Below are 27569 nucleotides of genomic sequence, written 5' to 3' on the forward strand. Positions count from 1 at the left end.
ATCTTTGCCTTCACTTCTCTTGCCATTGGGGTCAAGTTCATAAAATGTTCTTTAAAACCCAGGTCCATGAGTTTAGTGCCTATGTCTTCTTCTATGTACTTTATTGTTTCAGATCTTATATTTTGGTCTTTGATCCATTTTGAATTAATTTTAGTACACGGGGACAGGCTGTAGTCGAGTGAGCAGGAAGCATCAACTCCCATATGTGCCTTGACCAGGCAAGCTCAGGGTTTCGAACAGGTGACCTCAGCGTTCTGGGTCGACTACTTATCCACTGCGCCACCACAGGTCAGGCAATGTTATGGTTTAAAAAGCATCTTGTCATATGTTTTCCTTGAATAATAAAAATGTTTACCCACTATAGCTTCCATTGTTTTCATTCCCTCATATCCCTTTCAACTCCACGGTGCCTACAATTGACGCTCAATCTTGTTCTCTCCGGAGTCTCTTGTTTAATTTTTTTCCTCTGATGAGCCTTTGTATTTTCCCTCTACTCTGAGAGTTACTCAACTGTGCTGCTCTGATCACTAACTGCATTTCCTATGTCAATTGGGTCCTTTGTCCCCAGCCTAAATTTAATTACATTATGGGATTCTGGATGTCCCTGCAGCTCCCTTTCCGTCTTTGACCTCATTGTGATGGCTCTTCTGCAGATGTAATTAAAGCCCCTAATCAGCTGATTTAATAAGGAAGATTATCCTGGATAATCTGGGTGGGCCTGAATCAGCCGAAGGATTTAGACACAGGCCTGAGGTGTCCCCAGGAGAGAGTAGCCCCCGGAGGGAGGGAGAACCCTGCCCGCGGAGACAGCGCGTGTGCTCTGCTGGAGAACGTCCATCCCGCCCAGGGCCCCCCCAGAGCCGTCTGAGCATGGCAGCTCGGGCTCACACTGGGTTCGGGCTTGCTCGTGCCCTTCTCTTCTTCCCCTACAAACCCTGGGCCTGCTTAGCCAGCCCCCACCATCGTGCAAGCCATCCCCTGTAATAAATCTCAATACACACTCCTCCCTCCCACTGGTTCTGTCTCTCGGGCTGAAACCTGACTGACATACTCATTAAGCCCATTTTTCTCCTTGCTGCTTCCTTCTCTAATTTCATTACAGGCCTGCCTTCTTCCATCTTTTAAAAGACAAATGGAAAAATCTCTTCTAAATTTTTCTTTGGTTTCTTAAAGAAAATTATACCCAGAGCGCCTTCCATCTGAACACTCAGGATGCTCTTCTATTTCCTGTATGCTGTAATATTATTTCATAGGCCATATGCCGGCTGGTGGGTTTTCCTGCTTAACCATACTCAATTGGAAAAAAAACCCTAGGGAGCTCCACTCCTACCCCACAGAGAAAGTAGCAGACAATGCCCAAAGCCCACTTGCTGTCCACATATATGCTGGAAACACCTCCCATACACATTCGCCCAAACCTGCCCAGGGGGCATCCAGCCATGATGAGATGCTCAATGGCTGCATCTTCTTCATGTCACGATTTTGTGACTAAGCAAAACGCTCTCAGTTCTGTGACTATGGCAGTCATAGACTACATGTACTTTCCGTACATCGATCCACCCAGTGGCCCTGCTCATAAGTGATTTTTGAATTTCTAATGAGACTCCAAACCAGAACTCTTTCTACCGTTCTGTTCTGCCTCCCAAATGTACCTGAAGTCACACATAAAGCAGGAATTCTCTGTCTCTCTCTCCCTCTGTCTCTCTCTCACACCACAGTGAGGATGGAGAACAAAAGGCCGGTGTGAGAAATGAGCCTTTGGAAAAACAACACTTGTAATCTTGTGACAGAATCAAGGTTGGACAGCAACAAACCTTGGGGAGCTAAAATCCTGCCATTACTAGAAATTGCTTGTCTTGGAGTCAAGATAATAATCTCTGTGAACAAAAACATCCCTTAGCAGGCTTTTCATATTTTATTGTTTTTTTTTTAGCAGCTATGATAGCTGAAAAAAGACACAAATTGCTAGTGAGTGTAGCTAAAAAAAAAATTTCATGAAAAGCTATTGAGGCCCTGGCATATGAAAGTCCTGGGTTTGATTCCTGATCAGGGCACACAGGAGAAGCACCCATCTGCTTCTCCACCCTCCTCCCTTCTCTCTCTCCCCCTCCCTCCTGCAGCCATGGCTCTATTGGTTCGAGCAAGCTGGCCCTCGGTGCTGAAGATGGCTCCATGGCCTCCCCTCAGGTGCTAAAATAGCTCGGTTGCTGAGCAATGGAGCCTGTAGGGGGCGTGCCGGGTAGATCTGGTTGGGGGCACATGAGGGAGTCTGTCTCACTGCCTCCCTCCCTCTCACTTACTGGTAATTAAAAAAAATAGCTATCAAATAATTTGGAAGGGGTGTGGAAGCTGAAATGGTTATGGAGAGTCTATTAACCAACATCAGATACACAGAACTGAGAAGACACAGGCTGTTTCTAGCAGTCTTTCTTAAACCTTCTCTCCACCCAAATTTAATTCCCACCCCCAGAGACGATAAGATCTTTTCACTTAGTTATACAATTCCATGACTAAGTAAGAGCAAGTCTTCAGTGGGCCCACCCTGTCAGCCAACAGGTATGCTGACTGCTACCATACCAGGTTCTTTCAGGAGAAAAACACATCTTTTCTCAGCATTTTCACTAACCACCAAGGTGCCAAAACAACTAAGGGAGACTCGGCAACTCAGAGAGAACAGCCTCACGCCACTGCCCACCCTCCACCCAGGTGAAGCCTAACTTGCATTTAAGGCATTACTGAGGCAGAAGTCCAGAGTAGAGGCTGCTTCACGTAACTTCAGACTAAAGGACCCTGGGAAGAAGCAAAATGGACAAACTCTTCCTGCTCGTGTTTACAGTGAGGATTAAGTTTAGAAATAAGTTAAAGCAGCAGAAAAACAGTCTCATTATGAAATGCCTTTCCCTGCAGTGTTATCAGATTGTACCCTTTCGTAAGACATGCTCCTCTCCCTCATCAGAGCTCCAAGTTTTGTCTCTGAAAGGTTGCTGGATATTGGGCCTGGTCTAGTCAGAACGAAAGCTTTGCTAACTGGCATAAACCACCCAAATACATCTCCCTCCGTTTCCAACATGAAGCAACAGAGAAGCTGCTAGAGTAGTTTTCTGCACGAACTCTTGCAATGAAGCCAGGACACAAACAAACGAACCTCAATGCCTATGTTCTTCTCCGTTTACAATAGCAACTCTAAGCTGGGGGGATACCTAAACCAGGAGTTCTTAATTTCATGTTCATTCCTGCGGCACAAGGAGGCTATGAACCCCCGAAATACGTACATTTTTGCAGGCCTATATGTATTTTTGCTGTAGAAGAAATCTGAGCTACTTGCAAAGGAGTCACTGACCTGGAAAAAAAATGTTTAAAAGCACTGCATCCAAACAATTAGCATGAGGATTAAGCCTAAATCTTACATGGCTTCTTTGTACAAGCATTAGTCTGGAACACCTGTAAACAGCCTCAATTCCAACTGCAAGCAGTCCTGTTATGAAACAAGGTGCCCTAGTTACCTATACTATGATCCCAGGCAACAAGCTCACTTCATACCTTCTTCCTGTAAAACACCTGTTTTAAAGTATTGGATGTACAACTCAATGTGAGCAGAATGTTCCCCTACAATCGTCCCTCAGCAGTAAGCAAGTACCTCTTCACTGAAACTACCTGCCCTGAAAACGCCCAGTGCCTGCAGATTCCACTCCACAGCTACTCTGACCAGTTCTCACTGCAGAAGGGGAACCAGCTGCCCGACCACCGCTGTGGGCTGAAGGGCAGGTGCATCAAGACCTTGCCAGGCATTTTCAGCTTGCAAAGTACAAACCTAACTGTTCGTTTTCTTTTGCTCTTTACTTTGTTTAATTTATGGACAAAATTCGCTTTTGTGGGGTGTAAATCCTGTGATTTGGAACACATGGATAGGTTCTTATAACCACCACCAAAAGGCAAAACCATTCCAACACCCAAAGAACACCCCCCTGACACCACGTGATGTCAGACCTGCCCCCACTCCTAGACTTGGCAACAGCTCATCTAGTTTCTGTGCCTCTAATTGCCCCTTTCCAGAGTATCTCATAAATGAAATCACACAGTAAACACCCTTAGGAACTGACTTCCTTTACTTAGCGCAATGCATTTCAGATGCATCCCAGTCGCTGCACCTGTCAACAGAACTTACTGCTGAGTGAATTCAAGCGTGTGAACGTACCACAGCTTGTTCCAGTACTCACTCCATGACAGAGGGCTGGGTCAGTTCCAGTTTTTGGCGATTATAAATACTGCTGCCGGAAGCACATTTGTGCAAAGATATTTTTGAGTGAATACTTCATTTCGCTAGAACAGCCAAAAGTGAAATTGCTGGGTCATACAGTAAATGCACATCTAACAGTGTAAGAAACTGCCCAACTGTCTTCTAGAGTGGCAATACCGTTCCCCACCCCCACAGCGATACAGAAGACATTCTGCATCCTTGCCAGCGCTCGGTATTTTTAACCTTAGCTTTTCTCAGAGGTGTGTAATGGTCCCTCACTGTGGCTGTAGTGCATTTCCCTGTGTTCACATTGGATTTAGCCTGTGCTGGCATTGCCTGAAATATTATACAACAGAAACTTAAGAAGCACATGGAAAGTCCACAAAAATATTAAAGCTGGCCAGTTCCCTATTAAAGACGAGGAAGCCAAGGCCCAGAGAGGAGAAGTGATATGTCCAAAGTTTCAGGACTGTGCTTCTTCTAATGCAGCTGACCTTTGTACACGGAGGGGGTTAGGGACACCGACTGCCCGTGCAGTCAAAAATCTGCATATAACTTAAGTCAGCCCTCTGCAGACATGGATTCCCAGCCGAGGACTAAAACTGTGTGTGTACGTGGACCTGTGCAGTTCAAGCCCACATTGTCCAAGGGTGAACTGTATTTCTTGTTCATCTACGTAATGTTAACAAACTATCCAACTCCTGTGCCTTCTTTAAACAAATGAACAAAACCCGTAAAAATACCAGAAGCTCCACAGATAATGAATGCAATCCATCCTGGCAGTAGTTCCTACGGGCCAGAAGGAGAATGTTATTTACTAGACCCAGGTATATATTGTTTTATTGAAACATACATATATAAAAAAACCAAGACCTCTGGTAGATGTCATCTACCACAAGAATAATTATGTGGGAAAACCCCTATCTGACTAAGAAGAATATACATAGATCTTATTACATCAATGTTTTTAAAAAGGTGGAGCCCTTCCTCCAATGAACTCTCATATAGAGAACCAGTTACAAAAAAATAACAATCTGACCTGTGGTGGCGCAGTGGATAAAGCATCGACCTAGAAATGCTGAGGTCGCCGGTTTGAAACCCTGGGCTTGCCTGGTCAAGGCACATAAGGGAGTTGATGCTTCCAGCTCCTCCCCCCTTCTCTCTCTCTGTCTCTCTCCTTGCTCTCTCTCTCTCTCTCTCTCTCTCTCTCTCTCTCTGTCTCTCTCCTCTCTAAAAAAATGAATAAATAAAAATTTTTTAAAAATGTATCTTTAAAAAAACAACAACAACAACAATAGAAATAATAAAAGAAAATTACAAAAAAACAACAACAAAAAATACAGGGTTTCTCAGGACTCAGCTGCCTCATGCTGTCCTCCCCCAAGTCCCCTTCCCCCAGCTGTCCTCCCCCAAGTCCCCTTCCCCCAGCTGTCCTCCCCCAAGTCCCCTTCCCCCAGCTGTCCTCCCCCAAGTCCCCTTTCCCCCAGCTGTCCTCCCCCAAGTGCCCTTTCCCCCAGCTGTCCTCCCCCAAGTCCCCTTCCCCCAGCTGTCCTCCCCCAAGTGCCCTTTCCCCCAGCTGTCCTCCCCCAAGTGCCCTTCCCCCAGCTGTCCTCCCCCAAGTCCCCTTCCCCCAGCTGTCCTCTCCCCAAGTCCCCTTCCCCCAGCTGTCCTCCCCCAAGTCCCCTTTCCCCAGCTGTCCTCCCCCAAGTCCCCTTCCCCCAGCTGTCCTCCCCCAAGTCCCCTTTCCCCAGCTGTCCTCCCCCAAGTCCCCTTCCCCCAGCTGTCCTCCCCCAAGTCCCCTTTCCCCCAGCTGTCCTCTCCCAAGTCCCCTTCCCCCAGCTGTCCTCCCCCAAGTCCCCTTTCCCCCAGCTGTCCTCTCCCCCAAGTCCCCTTCCCCCAGCTGTCCTCTCCCAAGTCCCCTTTCCCCAGCTCCACAGAATCACCAAAGGACTTCAGAAGACAATGCAGTAGTAATGAAAACTCTGTCTTTGACAATTAAACACCAAAAACAGCACATAAAGTCACTCCACGGCTCTCCTGACGAAGGACAGGTGGCTTTCTACACTTGTGATGTGACGCCTGAAATCGGGACCCACAGAGGTGGCTGGTCTGCCCTCTCCATTAAATGGAGGTGAGAACAGGTCACTGCAGTGCAGGAACAGATTTAAGAGCCCAGCTGAACAATCCAGAAGACAGCCACAAAGGCTACTTGGCTACAGTCACTATGAGATTTACTGAGCCACGGTGGAAACCTTGATGACAATATAAAAGCAGCCCCACGAAAAACCACAAGTGTTCCAAACGCAGCATGTTATCTGTGGGTCATTTAAGTTCCTACCATGCAAAGTCTGGTCTGTCCCCAACACATTCCACTCGGCCGGCAGCTTCAGGTGTCGGAATGCCAGAGCAACCTTCTCATCCAGGGAGTTCACATCCGTAGACGGGGGTCCTGACCGATCGAGGAAGCGGGTGAAGTTCAAGGCCTGCTGATTGCCAGCACTGGTTGCCAGGAACTGGGCTGCATCGTAAGCCTCGTCCTGGATGAACTTGAAGTCTTCTTCGGCTACCACAAACACAGGGAGGCCCTCCTTGGACGCACACAGCAGCACCTTCACTGTCTCACAGCAGTCGTGACCTACAGAAGACACACAGAGCCAACAGGACAGTGTTAGTGTCCTCCTCCTGCAAGGGACACTCATGGTCCTCTGTGCTCTTCCTGCATGAACAGAAGTTTCCCTTCCTAGAAAAGGCACCTCTTCCTCTGAGCTCTGACAGCAACCTCCCAAACTTCTTAAAGCTCCCTTTACAGCTCTGTTTGCAAATATGAAGTGCTTCCCGTACCAAACAGCAGAAAACTTTGCGTCTCAGCTGTTGCTACCATACAGCGTAGTGTTGACCCTGAACAGTCTCTGAATATCTCAATATATACTGAACTACAGCTGCTGCATTTGAGCAAACTCAAAACAAAAGCTCAAGGCTCTCAGAGTACGAAGTCTAACACCCACTGAACTGAATTAGATCAGAAAACCCAACAGGGTCAAGGTCACTTGTACAGGTGACCCAGGAGGAATGTTACAGATTCCTCAGTACCTGCCTTATGATCACAACACAACAGATCAAAGGAAGCACCCTGAAAAGTTCAAAACTATTTGATTTTATTCTATTATTAGCAAGTCAAAGCCCAGAAAATAATTTCTGCTCTCAGATACTAGACTCTTTCTTGTAAGGTAATGGGGACTTCAGTGAAATCACCCAGTTCACAGAGGGACGCCCCAAGGCCGTGGCCAGAAGCCGCTGAGGAAAAGCAGGCACGCTGACAACGGTGGTACCCATGGACGGTGGTGCCCCCGGTACAGACGGGCAGCACGCACGTCACTCCACAGAGCTCCGCGTGGGTGAAACCAGGAAGGCTGGACGACGCAGTGCCTCTGCCTGGCGTGCTCTTGGGCATCACGCTTCCTTGTGCGTTTTTATCTCCACAAAATTACTTCCAAAATGGAGATTATATTTATTGAAATCGTTTTTCCTCCGCAACTTTCAAACACTGATCTCAACTAGAACTAGGCTCCTGACATCAACATTCTTCTTCCATGAGATGTCTTTCTGATAAGAAAAAAATAAAGAAAATGGAGATGATTCACCTCAGGCCTCTGTGCCTTCCAACTCCCTGACCCCATTCACACACACGGACTGCTGTCCACAGCGGAGTGAGGCCCAGGGAAACCTCCACATGGCCCGTGCCTCTGGCCTCCCACACCATGGACACAGCCCACGGAGGCTGCAAACTGGCACAGAAGAACTAAGCGTTCTGCTATCTCCGCAAGTGAAAACAGTAATTTTTCCCATGTTTCCAATGAGAAAAAGTAAATTGATTCTCCACATACTTTTCCCCCAGGGGCCTCCTTAAGGCCTTCACCCTGTAAGAAAACAAATCTCTCACTGCTATGTAATTTTAGAGTGGTAACAATTATTTACTGACCAAGTAACTACTACATACCAGGCATTTTCTCTACACAACAAATTCGGGAAGTATGTATTGTGCTCACATTATGGATGAGAGAACTCAAGGTTACATAGATTAAACAGCAGAATCTATTATTCAAATTCAAGTCTGATGCCAAAGGACACAGCCTATTATTATATCATGATGCACGAGTTTTGTACCACATTGCTTATGAACAAAGGAGGAAGGGCGACAGCTTTGTCCCTGCCTGAAAGGAGGCCAAGAGTTGGAATGAGAAGCCAGTACGACTACTAGGCAGGAATAACAGGTTCATGAGCCCCCGAGACCAGTCTGCCTATAAACACACAACTCTACCAGGTACTCCCACTGCCTTCTAACGTGAGTTCTTTCTATGAAGGCTGTAAGAAACTGAAGCACCCTACACATTTCAACTCAATATATATTGTGAACTTACACAATTAATATATGCAATAAGCCCTGGCCAGATAGCTCAGTTGGTTAGAGCATCATCCTGAAGAGCAGAGGTTTGATCCCCGGTCAGGGCACATACAGGAACAGGTAGATGTTCCCGTCTTTCCCTCTCTCCCATCCTCTCTCACTAAAATCAATAAATAAAATTAATATGTATACGTATATAATAAAATTAGAAAAGAAATCACCTTTCTTTGAAGGGTGACCAGCTTAATGACATAAGCCAACCATATGAGGAGAAATAAGCCAACTGATGATTCAGGTAATAGTAGGCTTGGGTGTTTCTCTGGCAGAAAGTGAGTGTTTCTTTTCAACTGTTCTCTGGCCTCTAACAAGAAGGTCCGCCAAGCCCTGGGACCTGTGCGCGGAAAGTATGAAGAGGGTAAGAGCCTCCGCCCTTCAGAGGATTCCAGTCTGCAAAGGGGAACCAACCAAGTTGTAGATAACTGCAAAGGAAGTCACACGGAACGAGTTCTATAAGAAACACATCCAGTGCCCGGTGGGAGAGGAGCAATGAGCTTCACGGGTGGGCCAAGTGGGAAGGCTCACAAAGGAGGACCTGGCCGACCTCCTGCTCCCAACTCCCCAACCGCAGGGCTCTTCACTGCCAACCTCAGAACTCAGGGGCACAGCCTCTAGCATATCGAATCTGACAAACACTTACACAGCACGTGCTATGTGCCAAGCACTATTCTTGTGCTTTCAGATAACAGTGCATTTACTCCTCATTAACCCCTCTGCAGCAGATACTATTACCATTCCCATTTGCCAGATGAGGAGACCAAGGCACAAAAATATTAAGTGATCTGCTCAATATTATAAATCTCCTAAAAGGCAGAATTAGGATTTGAATACATTTCCTTGCTCCAGAGTTCTCCTCTACACCTATACTTAGGATACAAGAAGAGTTCAAAATAAAATATGAGCAGTATGGAAGAAGCAAAAGGCTAGGAAAGCAAAAGGCTAGGAAAGCAAACACTACATGCAATCCTGGCTACAAGGCTTACAAGTTATGTGACCTCACATCACCCCCACTCCTCTGGGCCTCAGTTTCCCCATTTACAGCATGAGGAAGCAGCCTCTACCAGCTCCATGGTCCAAGTGGCTGTAAAAGTCTTGGATATGACCAGGCAGAAGATGAGAAGGAAAAGAAAGTTAAGAAGAAATTCCAAGAACAGGAAAGTTTCAAAAACCTAAAAATGGAAACAGGATAAACTCAAGGAATGAAACGACTACAGACACAGTTCTGGGAAGATACTAACGTCTGGGTGCTTCATGCTAGGACAGACCTGGGTTTGAACCCACCTTCTAACTCAATTAGCTATGTGACCTGAGGTACAAGACAACTTCTCTACCACTTTTAAATCTAGATAGTCTCACAGCCTTATAGATGAAGAGCTATAATTTAGAAGAGTCCTCTAAAATTCTTTACTAATATATCCCAAAACAACATATACAGCTTCATTTCCTTTTCAATAAAATTAGATCAGTAAATAGATGGTTGGTAGGTAGGTAGGTAGGTAGAGAGAAAGACATACAAACAGGTAGACAGGTAGACAGACAGGCAGGCATGTAGCAGTATGTCAAAAGAATGAAAGTAAAAATGTGGTTTCTAATTCATGAATCTAACAATTACAGCATGTCCCCATTTATTCAGGATTAAACTAATTTATAAATTCCTGTCAAGTCTTTTGAGGTAGATATGAATAAATGTCAAAAATAAAAATCACAGATTTCACAACACAATGATAATAATGTGAATAATTTCGGATCCAAACTGAATTCTATCTTTAAAACTTAAACTGCTGTGTGTCTTGGAAGACACTACACTAATCTAAAATAACACCTCCCGCTGCCCTAACCCAGCTAAACAGTCTGACTCTTCCTTCCGAGTCTCCTTCCCCAAGTTGGTGCAAAGGTGAGAAACCTGAAACCTTGAACCAGAGAGGGAGTCACAATGCCACTAAAGTAAATAGCATTCCCTGCACTATCACGTCACCTCCCGGGCATGCACAGGGTCCACATCACATTCCAGTCCTTCGACTTCATCAGACGCATGCATGCACGCACGCACGCACACACACACAAAGCAGAAAGCCACAGTAAAGCAACACCACCACACTCAATACTAGAAAGTGCAGAAGCAATGATTCTGTGCAGAAATCATTTTGGAATTGCCAAAATGACTGTTGACTTGGGTAGGACAGGGTGGGGACAAACAAGGGGGCAAGAAATAGAAGGTGAGGGCACTGTGTGTGCACACAAGCACAAGTACTTCGCAGCGTTGGCGTGCACATCTCTCTGCTGCTTTAGTGGAAGAATCTGTTAGAAAGTGGATGAACTATTAGCACCTCTACCTGTATAAAATGAAAACAAAATTGGGTACTAGAGGAGGCAGAATGTCAGAAAGGGCCATGAAATAGATACAGAGGTGAGGCCATCCGATTATTAGCCCACTATTTCCCCTTCAGACATGAACTCACAATCTAAGGGAGCAACTATGAATCATTTGACGTGAACCGTGCCACAAATCTGGAGTTTGTTTGATATGGAGATAGGCTTCTTTTTCAAAAGAAAAACTGAGGCTTAAACGAGGAGTGGAGAACCGAGGGTTTCCTGGATTCGTCTTTATTAAACTTAGAGTAAACTGGAAGAGTTACTACTGATCAAGAACAAAGGACACCGCCCGACAGTCTGGAAAGCAACCACACCGGCTGGGAGAGGCCCCTCTCTCATAGTCTTGTTTTCTATTAGGCTCAAGTGGCTCTTAGATTCTTTTTCAATCGTTATAACCTTTCAGATAAAGTATTCAGAGAAAAAAAAAATCAACATTTAAAAAAACAAGGTTATATGACATGGACCCAGCAATAAAACTCAAATCACAGCATATGCACACATGAGAGCTCCGGCTCCCAGAAATTAGCTCCAGGAACATGATAACCTGCAGGGGCCATTAGTCTCGTGACTAATGCACACCACACTGCAAGGTACTGACGGTGTCTACGTCTGTACCACAATAACACGGGATGGGAAGCCACATCCAATTCACCAGAGCCGCCACCCGTTAACCTCTTCTTCTGGGAAAGGAGAAGCTGCAATGGAGAGAAGAGTGGCAAGGTTTTCGGCCAATTCCATGGTGTTTTCCTCCCACTCAATTTTCTGGTAACAAAGGAAAATAAAACACCCAATTCCTTTGCAAAAAGGGAAGTTCTGACACACTGACTGAGCTGCTTCTGAAGGAAGTGTGCCCAGGGAATGGGGGGGGGGGGGGGGGGATGAAATGTTAAAGAAACATGACCTAAACTTTCACCGCATTTTTTGACTGCCCTCTGAATTTACCCCACAATCAGGCCCAGTTCACTTACAACAGAAATGTAAAGTAAATTATGGAGGGGAGAGATCTGCTCTTCATTGAAAGAAATCAACGTGAGGGGTCCTAAAAAGTAGCTGGAGAGTCAGAAAATACTAGGTTTGATTCTCCTCCTCCACTGCAGACGGTCTAGGTTTTCCTTCGCTTCCATGAAGCCCGTTTGCTCGTACACAAAAGCACACCAGCACCCGCGTTCCAGACCATCAATAACACTGAAGATGGGAGTGCGCAAAGCATCTGGCACCTAACCCTGTTAGCTTGTATTACGTATGACTGGCTATTAAGCACTCCTGTTCGGCTCAGTCAGGGAAAACAGCCCTACACTCTACAAAGGCCTTCTGCAACACGGCCCACTGAAGCTTCTGGGCTGAGTGTTGCCCTTGGCACTGCAGAACTGATAAACTTCATGGAACAGGGAAGAATGCATAATAAACAAAAACACAACAAGAAGCACCTTGGTGAGGAACAAAACTTTAACTGCCAACGATCCTCTTCAAAGCATCTGACCCAAACCTTTTCTAAGCCTGCAAGTCAGGTGGTGTGTGTCCAGGAGGTCCGGTGGCAAGCGGTTCCACCGGCTCCTTATCACTCCAGGAAGCACCCGTCCCCATGGAAACGAAACAGTGCTGCAGATAAACAAAGCTGCCACGGCATGACCCAAGAATGACTTCATTTCCTATTAAGCTAAAAGTGGCCCACATCCCATCCGGGCCGTCTCTTTTGAGGATGAAACAATTGGGGCTCTGTTTGGCCGGCTCTCCGATGAGGAGCCCGACCCTGCAAGTACTTGCTGGGCCCGCGAACCCATCCCACTCAGGTCATCACCCACCACAAAGGTTGCATTAGTAGTAGCGGTGGAAAATATAAAAATAACGCATTTTACTACTTCAATTTAGCATCAAAGTATAAGAATCCGGTGCCTTTTTCTTCCCTTTGAAGTGGCTAAATAGAATTAAAGGAAACTTTTAGTCTTCAGACCCAGACGCTGGCAGAAGTATGCACTTACTCCAAGTTTCTGGTGGCCCAATGATTGACGTGCAAGTCTGGTGTGTGTGTAAAATGTCCCTGCAGGGACATGGGTATTTAAGCAGGGCAAGGGGAGGGAGCAGACACAAATTTCATCGTGGACATTTTGGCTAATTAATGCTAAAAATTTCATTCACTCTATTCCAGCCTATTGCTCTAAAGCAGTGTTTTAGTCAGTGTCCTTTTAGTTGCCCCAAAAAGAGTTTTTAAACATTTTTCTCTATTTGCACCCATCCCATAAAGTTTTTTTTTAATAATTTTATTTTTTTAATGAGGTGACAGCATAAAGTTTTAAAACCATAAATATGTGTGTGGATGTATAGCTTTCTTCACTGATCAATAGTAAATCCCCCCTAAGAACCCATATTCACCCCTCTGGGGGGATTACTGCTCTCATTGCAATGCACGGGCTATGGTCCCATGGCTGCACCTTGTTTCCAACAGGAGGACCTGGACCACGCCCACATGAGACCACACCTGAGACCCTACACAGCGGCTAGGTTTTCGCTTCCCCTCGGTCTCACCATGCTTCTCCAGGATAACCACTATATATACGGACTAGCACTGGGACAGTCATTGACGTTTTTTAAGATACAAAATCACATCTGTCTAGAGACAGTCTGATAGCAGGAGTTATTTTGGAACAGGCAGGTTTTTAGAGAATGTCTAATAAAAAAAAAAATAGCGTTACTTTGACAAAGGGGAAAGGTATCAGAATTCTCTTGATTAGGCCAGTTTAAAGCCTACCACTTCTTTTCAAATGTGTTCTTCAATTCGGCCACGTCTGGGCCACTGCTGCTGGAAAGAGAGGTCGGGTCACACCAGCCGAGACCCCACTGTGACAGGCTGTGCTGCAGGCTGAGGCCAGGGCTGTAAGTGCTTTTAATTAAAGCCCAGAACGACTGCTGATCATGGTAAATTCATTTTTCCTTTCTCTTTTTATAAAAATGAAAAATCTACAGTATATAGTTCCTTCCCTTTGATAAGTGAGGGAAAAAAATACCAAAGAACTGAGTCCAACTTTGGGTCACCGAACGTTGGTAGCTATCCAGTCAGACAGAACCCTTGCTGTGAATTCTGAAATTAATAAACATGCTGAAAAAAGATTTCACTTTATGAGAGATTCTGCCCAAAGGCTTTCACAAAAATAGTATGCAGCACCCACTAAACTTCCGATCTCATTTTCCATTCTCAATTATCATTTGCTTGGTCTAGATTCACATTTAATTAATAAAAATGAACACAATCAGACAGTGTTCCTTACCTACTGAAGAATTATATTCCAAGGACACTTAGCTCTATATTTCTCTTTTAGGGGGAAAAAATCTCACTGTTCTCAGCTTCATCTCTAAAGTAAAATCACTATTTAATTAAAATGGGATTTGATATTGGATTTGTTTTATATGAAGAGAAAAAAAATTGAGGTATTTTTATTTATAGCAAAAGCAACACCTCTGTTTTTAGAGATGTATTTCCATGTCAGGCTATATTTCATAGCAAATTATATTCTTATACTAGCAAACTCATAGGCACTTTGAATTATTTTTTTTAAATAAAATTTGTCTAGTGTTAAAAAGCAGACAAAGATGGACTTATTTTCAAAAGAACATTGCTTTCAAAGAGTCTTCAAAATGTTTTTATTAAAAATTACTACATACATTAAAAGTAACATACTCATTACAAAGCATTCAATCAAAAAGCAGATAAAGTAGAAAAACAAAGTCTCCACCTAACTGTCCCCTAATCAGTTACTCCTTTAACACACTGTATCAAAAAGGGGAATTGTATCATGCCCACAGCCTTCCAACAGCAGTAAGTCAAGAAAAGATTACTTTTAAAAGCCTTTACAACTTCTTTATAATTAAACACACAAATTCATTATAAGCTTCTCACTAGAAAACAAGCAAAACAGGGAGAAAATAGAATAATAATTTCAATATCTGGCATCAAAGAGGTTTTTTTTTTTAAGATTTTTTTTAAAGATTTTATTTATTCAATTTTCAGAGAGGAGAGAGAGAAAGAGAGAGAGAGACAGAGAGAGAGAAAGAGAGAGAGAGGGAGAAAGGGGAGGAGCAGGAAGCATCAACTCCCATATGTACCTTGACCAGGCAAGCCCAGGGTATCGAACAGGCAACCTCAGCATTCCAGGTCGATGCTTTATCCCACTGCGCCACCACAGGTCAGGCCACTCAAAGAGGTTTTTTTTAAGGAGGTAATTTAGAAATGTCTTGTTCTTCCCTCCAAATAAAAAGTTACAGACTAACATCAAGAAGTAACTGCCTTTGGGAGGTCAATCTGGCTTTACTAAAAACTAAAATATTAACAAAACATAGACAGCAAAACACACAGAAAACTCAAAGAAAAGTCAGAGCCAGTAGTCTGCATGAAACATGACATTCAAAGCAAGCACAAGACACAGCGCTCCCCGTAGTCGGCCAAAATGACCAGGAACTGGTCCCACACGTGAACACAAAGCACGCAGAAGCACCCCCTGCGCAGCAGCAGCTGCGCACAGACTTTCGTGAAGGGTCTTGGCTAATCTGACACTGCCCTCGGCAGACAGGAAATCTGAGGCTATCAATGTGGCTGACTGACACAGTCATCCGAGGCAGCTCTGGAAGGAGAACACAGACTCCTGCCCAAGCCAACAATCCAATTCAAGACAGGAGGGACTCCTCTTGCATTTCTGAAAAGAAAGAGTGCGTGCACATAAGTGTGTGTGTGTCTGTGTGTCGCACATGCATGGCCTTTCTAGACAAGTGGCTTCTGAGAACCACAATGGACCTGGACAGTGGAAACCATCCCCTGGTGAGGCAGGGGTTCCTAGAACAAGCCTTCTTCGCATACACCCGAGAACAGGACAGACAAAATCCATGCACTCGAGAAGGCGGAACTTGGATAGAGGCAGGTAGAAAATAAGATAAATGAAATATATAATGTGTTAAAAGTCACTAAGTGTATGGAGAAAAACAAAGCAGAGAAGGCGACAGAAAATACAGATAGGGCAGTTGTGTGTTTACAGGAAGGACAGGCGAGGCCTCACTGATAAAGTGATGTTGGGTCAAGACCTGAAGGAAGGCAAGGACCAAGTCTAAGACGTCCATAAAAAACAGACCTACGGTATTAATTCCATGATATGAACGGGAAATTCAAAACTAACTTAGCCCCCAAAATGCCCCACCCCTCCCCTTTCACACGTTACTGTAGCAGGGTAGCAGTTTAAAAAGCAAGTGAACAGAAACATGTTGCACACGACACCTGCGCCCGAGTCCGCTCAGAAATCTCCCTGGCTTACAGCGTTCAGAGCTTCCCCTTCACCAACGAGGGACCTCACTGCGACACGTCCAAGGCACACAGTGACGTGCTGCCTCACTCTTCGCTGGGCTTGCTTGTACGGAGGGTCTTTCAAGGACTCGCATCCTTTGTCACCTCTGCTGTGATCGGGCATGTCATAGCAGCATGTTTAGGCCAACTGGTGGACAACGGGGACAAGTAATTAGGCCCTATAGTGACAGAGAACAGGGGAAGTGGGTAAGATCGTACTTTAAGGGGAGGAGAGTTGATCAATAGAAACTGAAGGAGAAGGACTCCAGGCCCCAGGCAAATGGGTCAGGAGTGATTTCTGAGGGTCTGGATCATCTGAGAGGAAAGCAGCAGAGCACAAGATCCACTCCCAGGGGCAGGGGTCAGCAGGACAAGGGTACAGGAGTCCCCAAGTACAAACAGGACACCCAGAAACAGATACTGCTGGAAAAGACCAGGCACCGAGACACAGTCAAGAGGTGTCAGAACCAAAGGTAAGGAAGACACGGGAACTGGAGCTCAGGAAGGCAGGCTGGAGACAGTGCCCAGGGACCAGGTACAGCCCGAGCGCTCAGGCTGCCACACCAGTACAGAGGGCTGGCAGATCCAGAGAACTGCCTGCAGCCCCCTAAGAAAGTACCTTGCGGGGAAAGCAATGGGGCTCTGGGCATATCCCCCTCCACCAAGAGGCTGGACTCTGCCGGCACTTGTGACTGAGGGTCACAGCTGGGCACAGGGCTACATCTATGAGATTTGTCCTTCCTCTTATAATCCACTTGCATTCACCTTGTAGAGGACGCTTTCTTACTCTCTCTCTCTCCACACACAAACACACACTCCCATTCCCCAAACTTTCACTCCTCATCCTCCCCTTCGCCCCACAAAGCGAACGTTCCGCAATGGCGAGAGCACAGACACCTGCAAGAGAGGGGCCTCAACCTCCAGCTCGGCCTCCCTGACGTGGTCCACAGCCCAGGAAGCAGGCTGGCTGCAGCTTTAAGTTACAAAGAAGGATACTTAATACTCCTAAGAAAAGGAATTGGTATCTATCTATCCTGAAGTCTTTGTTAAATTTCCTATCCCTAAATATTTGCGGGGGGGGGGGGGGGGGGGGATATTCACAGAACTGTCAAGAATCTTTAAACCCTGTATTTTTAAAAATCATTTCTCCTAGTAGAAGGATAAATACAGATTTCAACTGTCATAATCTCAGTTCCTGAACGTGGTATAATTTCCAGGATTTGGTAGGTATCAGACGTGAAGTTAATTTACATAAAACAGCACAGGGACAAAAAACTGGCAATGTGATCCAATGCTGGCAAGACCAGATACTGAAGAATTTTTAACACCATCTATTTCAGTAAAGTAGAACCAGTGTACATAAAAACACTAGCACACTAGCAAAGAAATGTTTCAATACAAATTAAACACATTTTGGACCTGGCCGGTTGGCTCAGTGGTAGAGTGTCAGCCCGGCGTGTGGAAGTCCTAGGTTCGATTCCCCATCAGGGCTCAATTGCAGTGAGTTGGCCCCAGGCGCTGAGGATGGCTCCATGGCCTCTGCCTCAGGCACTAAAAAGAACTCGGTTGCTGAGCAACGGAGCAACATCCCAGATGGGCAGAGCATCACTCCCTTGTGGACATGCCAGGTAGATCCTGGTGGGGGCACATGCAGGAGTCTATCTCTCTGCCTCCTCTCCTCTCACTGCATTAGAAAAAAAAAAATCAAACCCCTTTTATTCTCTAAAGAAAAACAGTTCAGCTAGCAAAACTTTTAAGGAGTTTCCCCTAAATGTGTCTGCTTTTATATTTTTATGAAAACTGGGCAATTCTGAACTTTAACAAAAGATCAATAAGGAGAGCAGGTCGTCTCCACACATAAATCAGCCTCCTGTCAGATGCTGCCAGTCAAGAAACAGTCTTCACTTTACCAGACGCTTCCCTGGACACAGCAGGAACGTAATGACTTTGTACGAAAAATTTAGTAAGTAAGCATTTCCCTTTTAAGTCTGTTAAATGCAACAATGAAAAAGTACTTGTTCCACCATGAACTATCATTTGTTCATTTGGGGAGAAGTCTGGCTTTTATGGAGATGTTTTAAGTCTTCCCCCCACAGATACTGCGGAATGCGTTACAGGTTGTTTCACCTTTGCCTTCACCACTGATGCTCAGAATCAAATAAATACACAGTCATTCTGCAGAAACCCCACGAGGGCTTTGATCTTCTGCATGCGCATTAGTTTCCCCCCAAATCTCAACATTCCTGTAAACTAATACTTAGGCTGAGCATGATTTCTATCTTCAATTTGTGACACCCTTTGATTCCATTTATTTCTAGTTAAGTTCAGATATTTGTGGAGCATGCAAGAAATAGACAAAGTATTTCATTTTAAAATGAACTTAAAAGGAAAGATGTCTCCCTGGCGGGTTGGCTCAATGGTAGAGCGTCGGCCCGGCATGTGGAAGTCCCAGGTTCGATTCTCGGCCAGGGCATACAGGAGAAGCGCCCATCTGCTTCTCCACCCCCTTCCCCCTCTCCTTCCTCTCTGTCTCTCTCTTCCCCTCCCGCAGCCAAGGCTCCATTGGAGCAAAGCTGTCCCAGGCGCTGAGGATGGCTCCGAGGCCTCCGCCTCAGGCGCTGGAATGGCGCCAGTTGCATGGGAGCGACGCCCCAGAAGGGCCGAGCATCGCCCCCTGGTGGACGTGCTGGGTGGGTCCTGGTTGGGCAAATGCGGAAGTCTCTCTGCCTCCTCACTTCTAACTTCGGAAAAATAAATAAATAAAATAAAAGTAATGATGTCACTGTAGTTCTATTGCCCTGATTCATTGTACTCATCACTCCACACAATGAATGCAGAACAAAAGTAAAGGCTCCATTCACATACTCACCAGGAGTAATGGTCTCCAGCGTATCGGAGCTGACCTTCCGGGTACTTGCACAGTGATGGAGGGTAGAACCCGAAAATACCAAGTAAAACACTACATCATCCTCGACCTTGTCCTCTTCAGCGAGCAGTACAGTGACAACACAATCGCCCTAGGGGACGGAAAGATGGAGCAAGGCTGCGTTAGTAAGGTTCCTCTTGAGAGTCCCTCTTCACAAAACATCAAACATAAGGAAAGTGCCAGTGTATCGCATAAACCGTGCCCTGTTCCCGGTTTATACAAATATAAACACGGATTAAGCACTGCTATACTAGGAGATAGTCTAGACACTGAGAAGATAAAATGACCTAAAAATAAGATTTGTGTTCTCGTAAAGGTTACATTTTATTGCAGGTAGTTGGACAAACAAGTAAACTAACAATATAATAGAGAATACATTTACTTGATGAATGGGGAGTGGGGGTGACAGAATCAAGGAAAATCCAAAAATAACGCAGAGGATGAGGAGGTAGACCAATGAGTTACAGCCTACATTCAGAATGCCCTTAACACCTGTGATCCAGTGGCTTTTGCAGGAATATGCAGAAAGGATTCTCTGAATTCTACATCCTAGAAAATCACTGCCAAGTCCACCCATTCTCGGGGGGGGGGGGGGCTCTGACAGAGCTGAGCTGGAAATGGCAGAGAGCAAAGAGCACAGGTTAGAGCCTCAGACCAACCTGGACTTCCACTCCAAGGACTTTAACATCCTCTGAACCTGTTTCCTGGACTATATTAATGAAGACAGCTAACATATGGTGGGGCAGAAGTAGGTTTACAGTGGTGAGCATGCAAGACAGTTTATTCTTGTGCTATTATTTATTAAGTATTGTATTATTTCCCGTACAAACTATAAACCTATTTTTGCCACACCATGTATATAAAAACTCTCAGAACATCTTCAGTTTTATGATAATATTCTTAATCTCTATTAGGACAAGAGGGTCACTTTTCTTACAGTTTGTGTTTCCTGGTCATCTGGAATCCCTACTCTTTCTTACCCACTAAACCCTTGAAACCAGACAATCTTGGACCTGTGTCTTTGCCCACGACGACAACTACTTAGAACTACTCTTTTAGCAGTTTTACAGGTTAATTTTTTAGATTGAGGTCAGTGGCTAAATTAAACATATTGTCTGAAATACAGTCCTCGCTACCATTCTCCCAATCATAAACATGAGATAATCCATGTTAAAATCATAAACAAAAGATTTGAAAGCCACTGAGGTTTGAAGTAATGAGGTCCAGTAAGGTGTGAATCTTAATAACACACAAAGGGAAAACCAAGTTAGAGGAAGCTGCGCCATGTTAGCATGAAGTAGGAGACAATTCTCATTACTCACAGAATGTTCTTCTCTTCCCACTTTAGCAACAGGACAGCCATGCCAACAAGGGAACCATGCCACCCTGTGGTCACCACTTACTAAGCCCCATAGCATAACGCAGAGGCAGGCAGTGTTTAACCAAACACTGCAAACACACAGTCTTGACGTCCTACTTAGCACCAAGTCAATTAACAGAAATGCTCCAATAAGCCTGTATGTGGTAGGTGCTCAAACCTGTTTAATGGAGCATGTAAGAAGTCAGAATACTACACATAAGCTATAACTTACCTTAAATGCAGGACTGGAAAGTTCCAAAGCACCCTAATGCAAGGAATATCAGACCTCAGCGACTGAAGTTATACTTTAGACATGTGTAAGTCCCTTTCTCAGAAACGTTGTTGGAAAGCTTAGGCTGGTAATATGTCTAATATCCTTCAGCATGCTAAACCACAATCAGCTAAAACATCTGCAGCTTGAGAAGAGCCAATTTCTCAAGGTACTGAAATACCACCGTAAAAGGTGTCAACGATGAACCCAGGTTGACCGATTATGACCATGGGCCAAATCCAGCCCTCTGCATGTTTATGTATGGTGCACAGCTAAGAAAGGATTCTACATTTTTGAATGGGGGAAAATATCAAAAGAGAAATATATTTAACATGAACATTAAATAACATTCAGATTTCAGTGTGAATAAAGTTTTATTGAAACACAGCCACACTCATTTGTTTACACACTGTCTGTGGCTACTTTTGCCTTAAAATGGGCCAGCCACAGCAGAGCTGAGTGGTTGTCACAAGGTTGTACGGCCCTCAAACTGAAATTATTTACAATGTGGAATTCACAGAAGTTTTTTTTCAATTAGATATCTAACCTGGAATTCTAGGAATATATCTCCCTTTAATTATTATTTTTCTTTTTTTCCAAGTGAGAGGAGGGGAGACAGACAGACTCCTGCAAGCACCAGGATCCACCCAGCAAGTCCCGTCTTGGGCCATGCTTGCAACTGAGCTATTTTTAGCGCCTGAGGTAGAGGCTCCAAGGAGCCATACTCAGCACCTGGGGCCAATGTGCTCAAACTAATCAAGCCTTGGCCGCAGGAGGGAAAGAGAGAAGGCAAGAGAGAGAGAGAGAGAGAGAGAGAGAGAGAGAGAGAGAAGGGTTAGGGGTGGAGAAGCAGATGGTCACTTCTCCTGTGTGCCCTGACCAGGAATCAAACCCAGGACATCTACTCATGGGGCTGACACTCTACTACTCAGCCAAATGGCCCAGGCCATATCTCCCTTTTCTAAATCAAGCATTTCCTCTCTGAGGCCTTTTAACCGGAGACGGGGGAGAGGGCTAATAGGCAGCTGCGGTCCTTTTAACAACGCTCTCAATATCAACCTCCCTTTTCATCCCCAAGACCAAAGTAAATAAGTTTCAAATTGCTTTCATAGCTCTGTTTAATAGTTTCTCTTTTTTACAGTAAGTCAAATTACCCAAACTATGAATTAAAATGAAACACAGAAAAGTCTCAATAGCTTCACACTCACTTGAAATTAAATTCCAAAAGCACTTGGAATTAAAGTACCTGTTTTCCTTGGAGACATATTCTCTGCATTCTGATAAAATCACTGAGAGCAAACAACAGAAATTCTTACTCTGCATTTCCACCACGTGACTGCGATTTTACTGCTGTACTACCAGGCACCCAGCATTACTTAAGATCGCCTTGAAAGATTAGGCAAGTGGAGTGGTGATTAAAAAAATAGAAATGGAAAACAGATCTAAGTAAGAATTTTTGCTGACGTGGTTGCTTTCATTACACCCCCCTTGAGGGGTGCCCTAAGGAAAGACCAGCCCTACAGAATCAATCAATCAATCAATCAATCTGACCGCCCAATTAACAAGTCCGGCATGCTTCCAACTATAACAGATAAATTTATTAACAAGGGCAATTTTCAAGATATTCTTCATTAAAATTTTAGTTTGATCCAACCCCAGAAGAGAAGCCATCTATCTATGTCGGTACTTCTCCAATAATCTAAACTCAAGAAACAGAGGGCTATCTTACCAAGTTATTTTCCATGTTTCCTCATTAATCAGAAACGTATCCTTGAACCTGGCCATTTTTTCAGGGTCTTAATTAGTTTTGCTGACAGATAACACAGAACCAATAGAAAAAAAAATCTATACTAAGCCCCATTTTGTAAGTACAGGCGATCCCCAAAATATAGCAGTCGTCCTAAATGCCATCCATTGCCATTTATTTGCTAATAAAAACAGGGTTTTAAATGGTAGCTAGGGTCTCAGTTTTCCCATCTTTAACTTATTTATATAGTAGGAATACTGTATTAATAGTACTATCATCACCTTTATACATACTTATAAATTAGTGAAAAAAAGTTCCCACTTATATGAACATAAGGGTGCATATATTGTTTCAAATTAGTGTTCTGGTTTCTTTGGATATATTCCCAGATGTGGGATGCTGGGTCATAAAGCAGTTCTATTTTTAATTTCTTGAAGAATCTCCATACTGTTTTCCACAGTGGCTGCACAGTCTGCATTCCCACCAGCAGTGCAGGAGGGTTCCCTTTTCTCCACATCCTCACCAGCACTTGTTGTTTGTTGATTTATTGATGAGAGCCATTCTGACAAGCGTGAGATTATTAATTTGTATCTTTCTGATTAATAGTGATGTTGAGCATTTATTAACATGTCTATTGACCATCTGTATGTCTTCTTTGGAGGAGTGTCTATTCAGGTCCTTTGCCCATTTTTTAATTGGGTTATCTGTATCGCTGGGTGTCAAGTAGTGTAAATTCTTTCTCCATTTTGGAATTTAAGCCCTTATTAGATGCATCATTGGTAAATATATTCTCTCATTCAGTGGGTTTTTTTCATTTTGATTGTTTCTTTTGTTGTAACAAATCTTTTTAGTTTGATGTAGTCACATTTGTAAATGTTTTCCTTTGTTTCACTTGCCCAAGGAGCTACATTGGCAAAAAATAATGCTACAAAAATTTATCAAATGTTACTGCCTACGTTTTTCCTGTAGGATCTTTATAGTTTTGTGACTTACATTTAAATTTCTAATCTGTTTCGAGTTTACTCTTGTATGTGGTGTAAGTTGGTGGTCTAGCTTCGTAGTTTGCATTTATCTGTCCAATTTTCCCAACAGATTTATTGAAGAGACTGTCTTTACCCCACTGTGTGTTCTTGTCTCCTGTCAAACACTAACAAAGGCACGGGTTTATTTCTGTGCTCTCTAACCTGTGCCACTGATCTATATGACCGTTCTTATGCCAATACCATGCTGTTTTGATTACTACAGCCTATGCATAGTTTGATATCAGGTAGTATAATATCTTTAATTTTGTTTGTTTTTTTTCTCACGATTGCTAAAGCTATGCGAGGTCTTTTGTGGTTCCAGATAAATTTTTGGAATATTTGTTCTAGATCTGTGAGATATGTCACTGGTATTTTAACAGGAATTGCACTAAATCTGTAGATTGCTTTGGGCAGTATGGACATCTTGGATGTTAATTTTTCCTATCCATCAATATGGTATATGCTTCTACTTGTTTGTATCTTCCTCGATTTCTTTCTTCAGTATCTTACAATTTTTTGAACACAGGCCTTTTACTTCCTTACGTTTATTCCCACATACCTTATTTTTTTGTTGTTGCTATAATAAAAGGGACTATTTTCTTATTTCCTTTTCTGCTAATTCATTATTGGTATATAAAAATGCCACTGATTTCTGAATATTAATTTTGTATCCTGCTACTTGGCCACCGAATTTTAATAGCACTTATTTCAAGACATTGGCTGAGACCCATTTTAATATACTCCATGTTTTCCAATTTTTAAAAAATAAGGATTCATACTTGAACCCACCCAAGTAGGCAAGGAAAAAAAACCACTTGTGTGATATGTACTGAGAGAAAAGAGGGGGGGAAAGAGTGGAGAATGAATGATCTGTGAAAAGCAGCAAATGTTCTAGAAAGGTTTATCTCACAGCAGTATCCTAACAAAGAAAAAGAGGAGACAAAGAAACCGAATATTGTAATATTTGGGAAAATATTACAAAAACATGGTGTAAGGTAACAAAAGTTTGAACTGCTGTGGCAGCAAGATGATCTAAAAAGAAATAAAAAGTAGGTAAGGCATTCCATTGAAAACTTGATGACATCTGTTAGTGATCGGGCGAGGCCTGGACAGAAACAGGACGAGAGTCGACACAAAGCGACAGGAACATAGCAGGTGGCTTCTTACTAAGGAAAATGGGTGGGGAGCATGGAAATGATTTGTGAGAAAGAGGAAAATAATCTTTAAATGCCTAGTTTCCCACACCAGCAGGATGGAAAATTGTAGATATTTTATGTCCAACAGGTAGTCAGCAGGACAACCTGTCAGAAAAGCTCGGGAAGTGCTGGGTTTCCCGTGGCAACAGAGAGCCGAGAGCTCAAGCCCGGTATTCCACAGGGGAGGGCAGGGAGAAGGGGCTGATCTGGGAAAAACAGATGGACCAGGAAAACCGGCCAGAGCACAGAGGACCAGTGACACTAACCAGGCAGGGATTAGAGGGCTTGCGGCATTAACAGGAATGGTTTTTAAAAACGGCATTGGAGGAGAGATTTGAAGACAGAAAAGCAGCAAACTCAAGAACTGTTTCATTTTATTCCAGCCTTTAAATGGGTCTTTTCACAACATACCATTCATCTATTCCCGCGCCTCAACCCCAGAAATAGGATCCTTTGAACCCAAGAGGAACCCATATCAAATGCCACTGAGAAAGATTGAGACTTACATTTCCCTTTGTTAATTGCAGCCACAATTAGGCCCTCTGCAGCCAAAAACTTAATAATTTCTCATTTTAAGTCTTCCGGAGAGCGCATTTGCTAAACCAAAATAAATGTCACTTCCTAGTGTCACAATCCAGTTAACTTCCCATCATCTAAAATATTTCACATTTCTCTTTATTTTAACCATCTTGGTAATACCCTCAGTAACTTCAAAAGCCTCAGGGGGAGATATAATCTGGCAAAGTATAACTATTAATCTGCACTAATTAGGTAGAAAGCTAGACTGAGTTAATAACAGTTAAAGACCTTTCAAATGATTTATTGCTACCAAATATATAGAGGCATATATAAGACTGCTATCAATTAGGATAATTTTTAAAATATAAATATTTGAAAATTGTTAAACATTAACATCGATAAGTAAATCAGCCTTAAAATATTTTATTACTTGAAACATTTCCTTTAGTATTATTTACTCTATTATTTCATTATTTCTTACTGGTAGTATAAAATTTTTATTCCAGTCCATCAAGTAAATATACTGCCCATAAAAATTAGGGGATATTTCAAAATGAATATGAAGTGATAAAATATCCCCTAATTCAGGACCCTGTTTAATGGCCCAATACTACTGTGTTCATTCCCATTATCATAATCTTAAATTGCTTGTCAATTCATGCTAAACAAGCATGCAGTGCCTTTTGTTTCATCTATTTTATCTCCGGCATCAACCAGGTACTAGAAATACTTCTGGACAGACATGTGCATAGAATGCCCAAAGTGCAGTAATTATCACAAACACCAGCATCTCTAGGTGCAGAGAAGATGGAGGCCCCAGCTCTGCCCTCAGGCTTTGAGTAAGAAAGCTCCTGTGGAAATGGCTCGGCCAATGCAGCTCAAGGTCAAGACAGAGCACTTGGGGCAGGAACACATTCCAAAAGCTCAGCCAGGCACAGTGAGGCCAGGGAAGGCCGTGTCTAGCTTGTCTCTGCGCATGCAACATGTCTTCAAAGGGCCTGATACACAGCAAGTGCCAATTAATGTTGGTTAAACTGAACCCAAACATATCATCCATTTTTAGAAAAGAAAACTTACAATGTTACAAAGAAGCACAAGACTAAGTCTGTCTTGCTTACCATTTCCTTCACTCAACTGGACACTGGCTGAGCACCTAGCTGAGGTACTAGAGTAGACACTGAGGTTAAAAGGCAAGACAGCCTGACCTGTGGTGGCGCAGTGGATAAAGCATCGACCTGGAAATGCTGAGGTCGCCGGTTCAAAACCCTGGGCTTGCCTGATCAAGGCACATATGGGAGTTGATGCTTCCAGCTCCTCCCCCCTTCTCTCTCTCTATCTCTCCTCTCTCTGTCTCTCCCTCTCCTCTCTAAAATGAATAAATTAAAAAATAAAAATAAAAAATAAAAAAAGGCAAGACAGTTCTTGCCCTCTTGGGGCTGTCTTTTAAGAGAGAAAGAGATCCACAAAGCAATAACTGCAGCTGTATAAAAGGCAAGGATTGCCTGACCTGTGGTGGCGCAGTGGATAAAGCATTGACCTGGAACACTAAGGTCTCTGGTTCAAAACCCTCAGCTTGCCTGGTCCAGGCACAAGCAACAAGTAATCAATGAACAACTAAAGTGAAGCAACTGTCAGTTGATACTTCTTGCTCCCATGCCCTTCTCTCTATATAAAATCAATAAATAAAATCTTAAAAAATAAAGTAAAATAAAAGGCAAGGATCAAGTCCTGTAGAAACTAGGGGAGGCACTGGACGCCACTTAGCACAAGTCAGGGGAGGAGGCTTAGCACAGGTCTCCTCTGGAAGGAGCCAGAGGATCATGAATTCACTCTCTCCTGACTTCATCTTCTGTGTGAGACAGACTACAATCACAGTGAGTGTACAGTCCAGGCATGACGCACAGGTAGAGGGGCAAGGCTACAAACTGAACCCCAGATCAGCCAGGACCCAGGTGTCAGATCTAAGTGGTTTTAAACTGGATATAATGGAGCTAACGAAACGCCACATAGGACCAGCACACGTCCAAGAACTATCGATCTTCCTGCACTCTTATCTTCGTGAGCACCCTGGAGTGCCACTCCTTGGCCTTCCTCACACTGGAATTCATTCAAAGGAGAATACGACAACTTTAGTTA

At 43.8% G+C, this 27569-nt stretch overlaps 1 protein-coding gene across 4 annotated transcripts in view; it reads right to left on the reverse strand.

The window, feature by feature from the left end:
* The window catches only part of AKAP13 (A-kinase anchoring protein 13), a 288721-nt gene that overhangs the window by 151175 nt on the left and 109977 nt on the right, over nt 1–27569 (reverse strand). For all 4 annotated transcript variants that reach the window (XM_066355280.1, XM_066355281.1, XM_066355279.1 and 1 more), the window contains exons 3-4: nt 19262–19409; nt 6576–6872 (exon numbers count right to left, since the gene is read on the reverse strand). In XM_066355280.1, the coding sequence (XP_066211377.1) occupies nt 6576–6872; nt 19262–19409 (445 nt within the window). The remainder of the gene's footprint in view (nt 1–6575; nt 6873–19261; nt 19410–27569) is intronic.

The sequence above is a fragment of the Saccopteryx leptura genome, chromosome 13 (genome assembly GCF_036850995.1).
Source record: "Saccopteryx leptura isolate mSacLep1 chromosome 13, mSacLep1_pri_phased_curated, whole genome shotgun sequence".
NCBI classification, from domain to species: domain Eukaryota; kingdom Metazoa; phylum Chordata; class Mammalia; order Chiroptera; family Emballonuridae; genus Saccopteryx; species Saccopteryx leptura.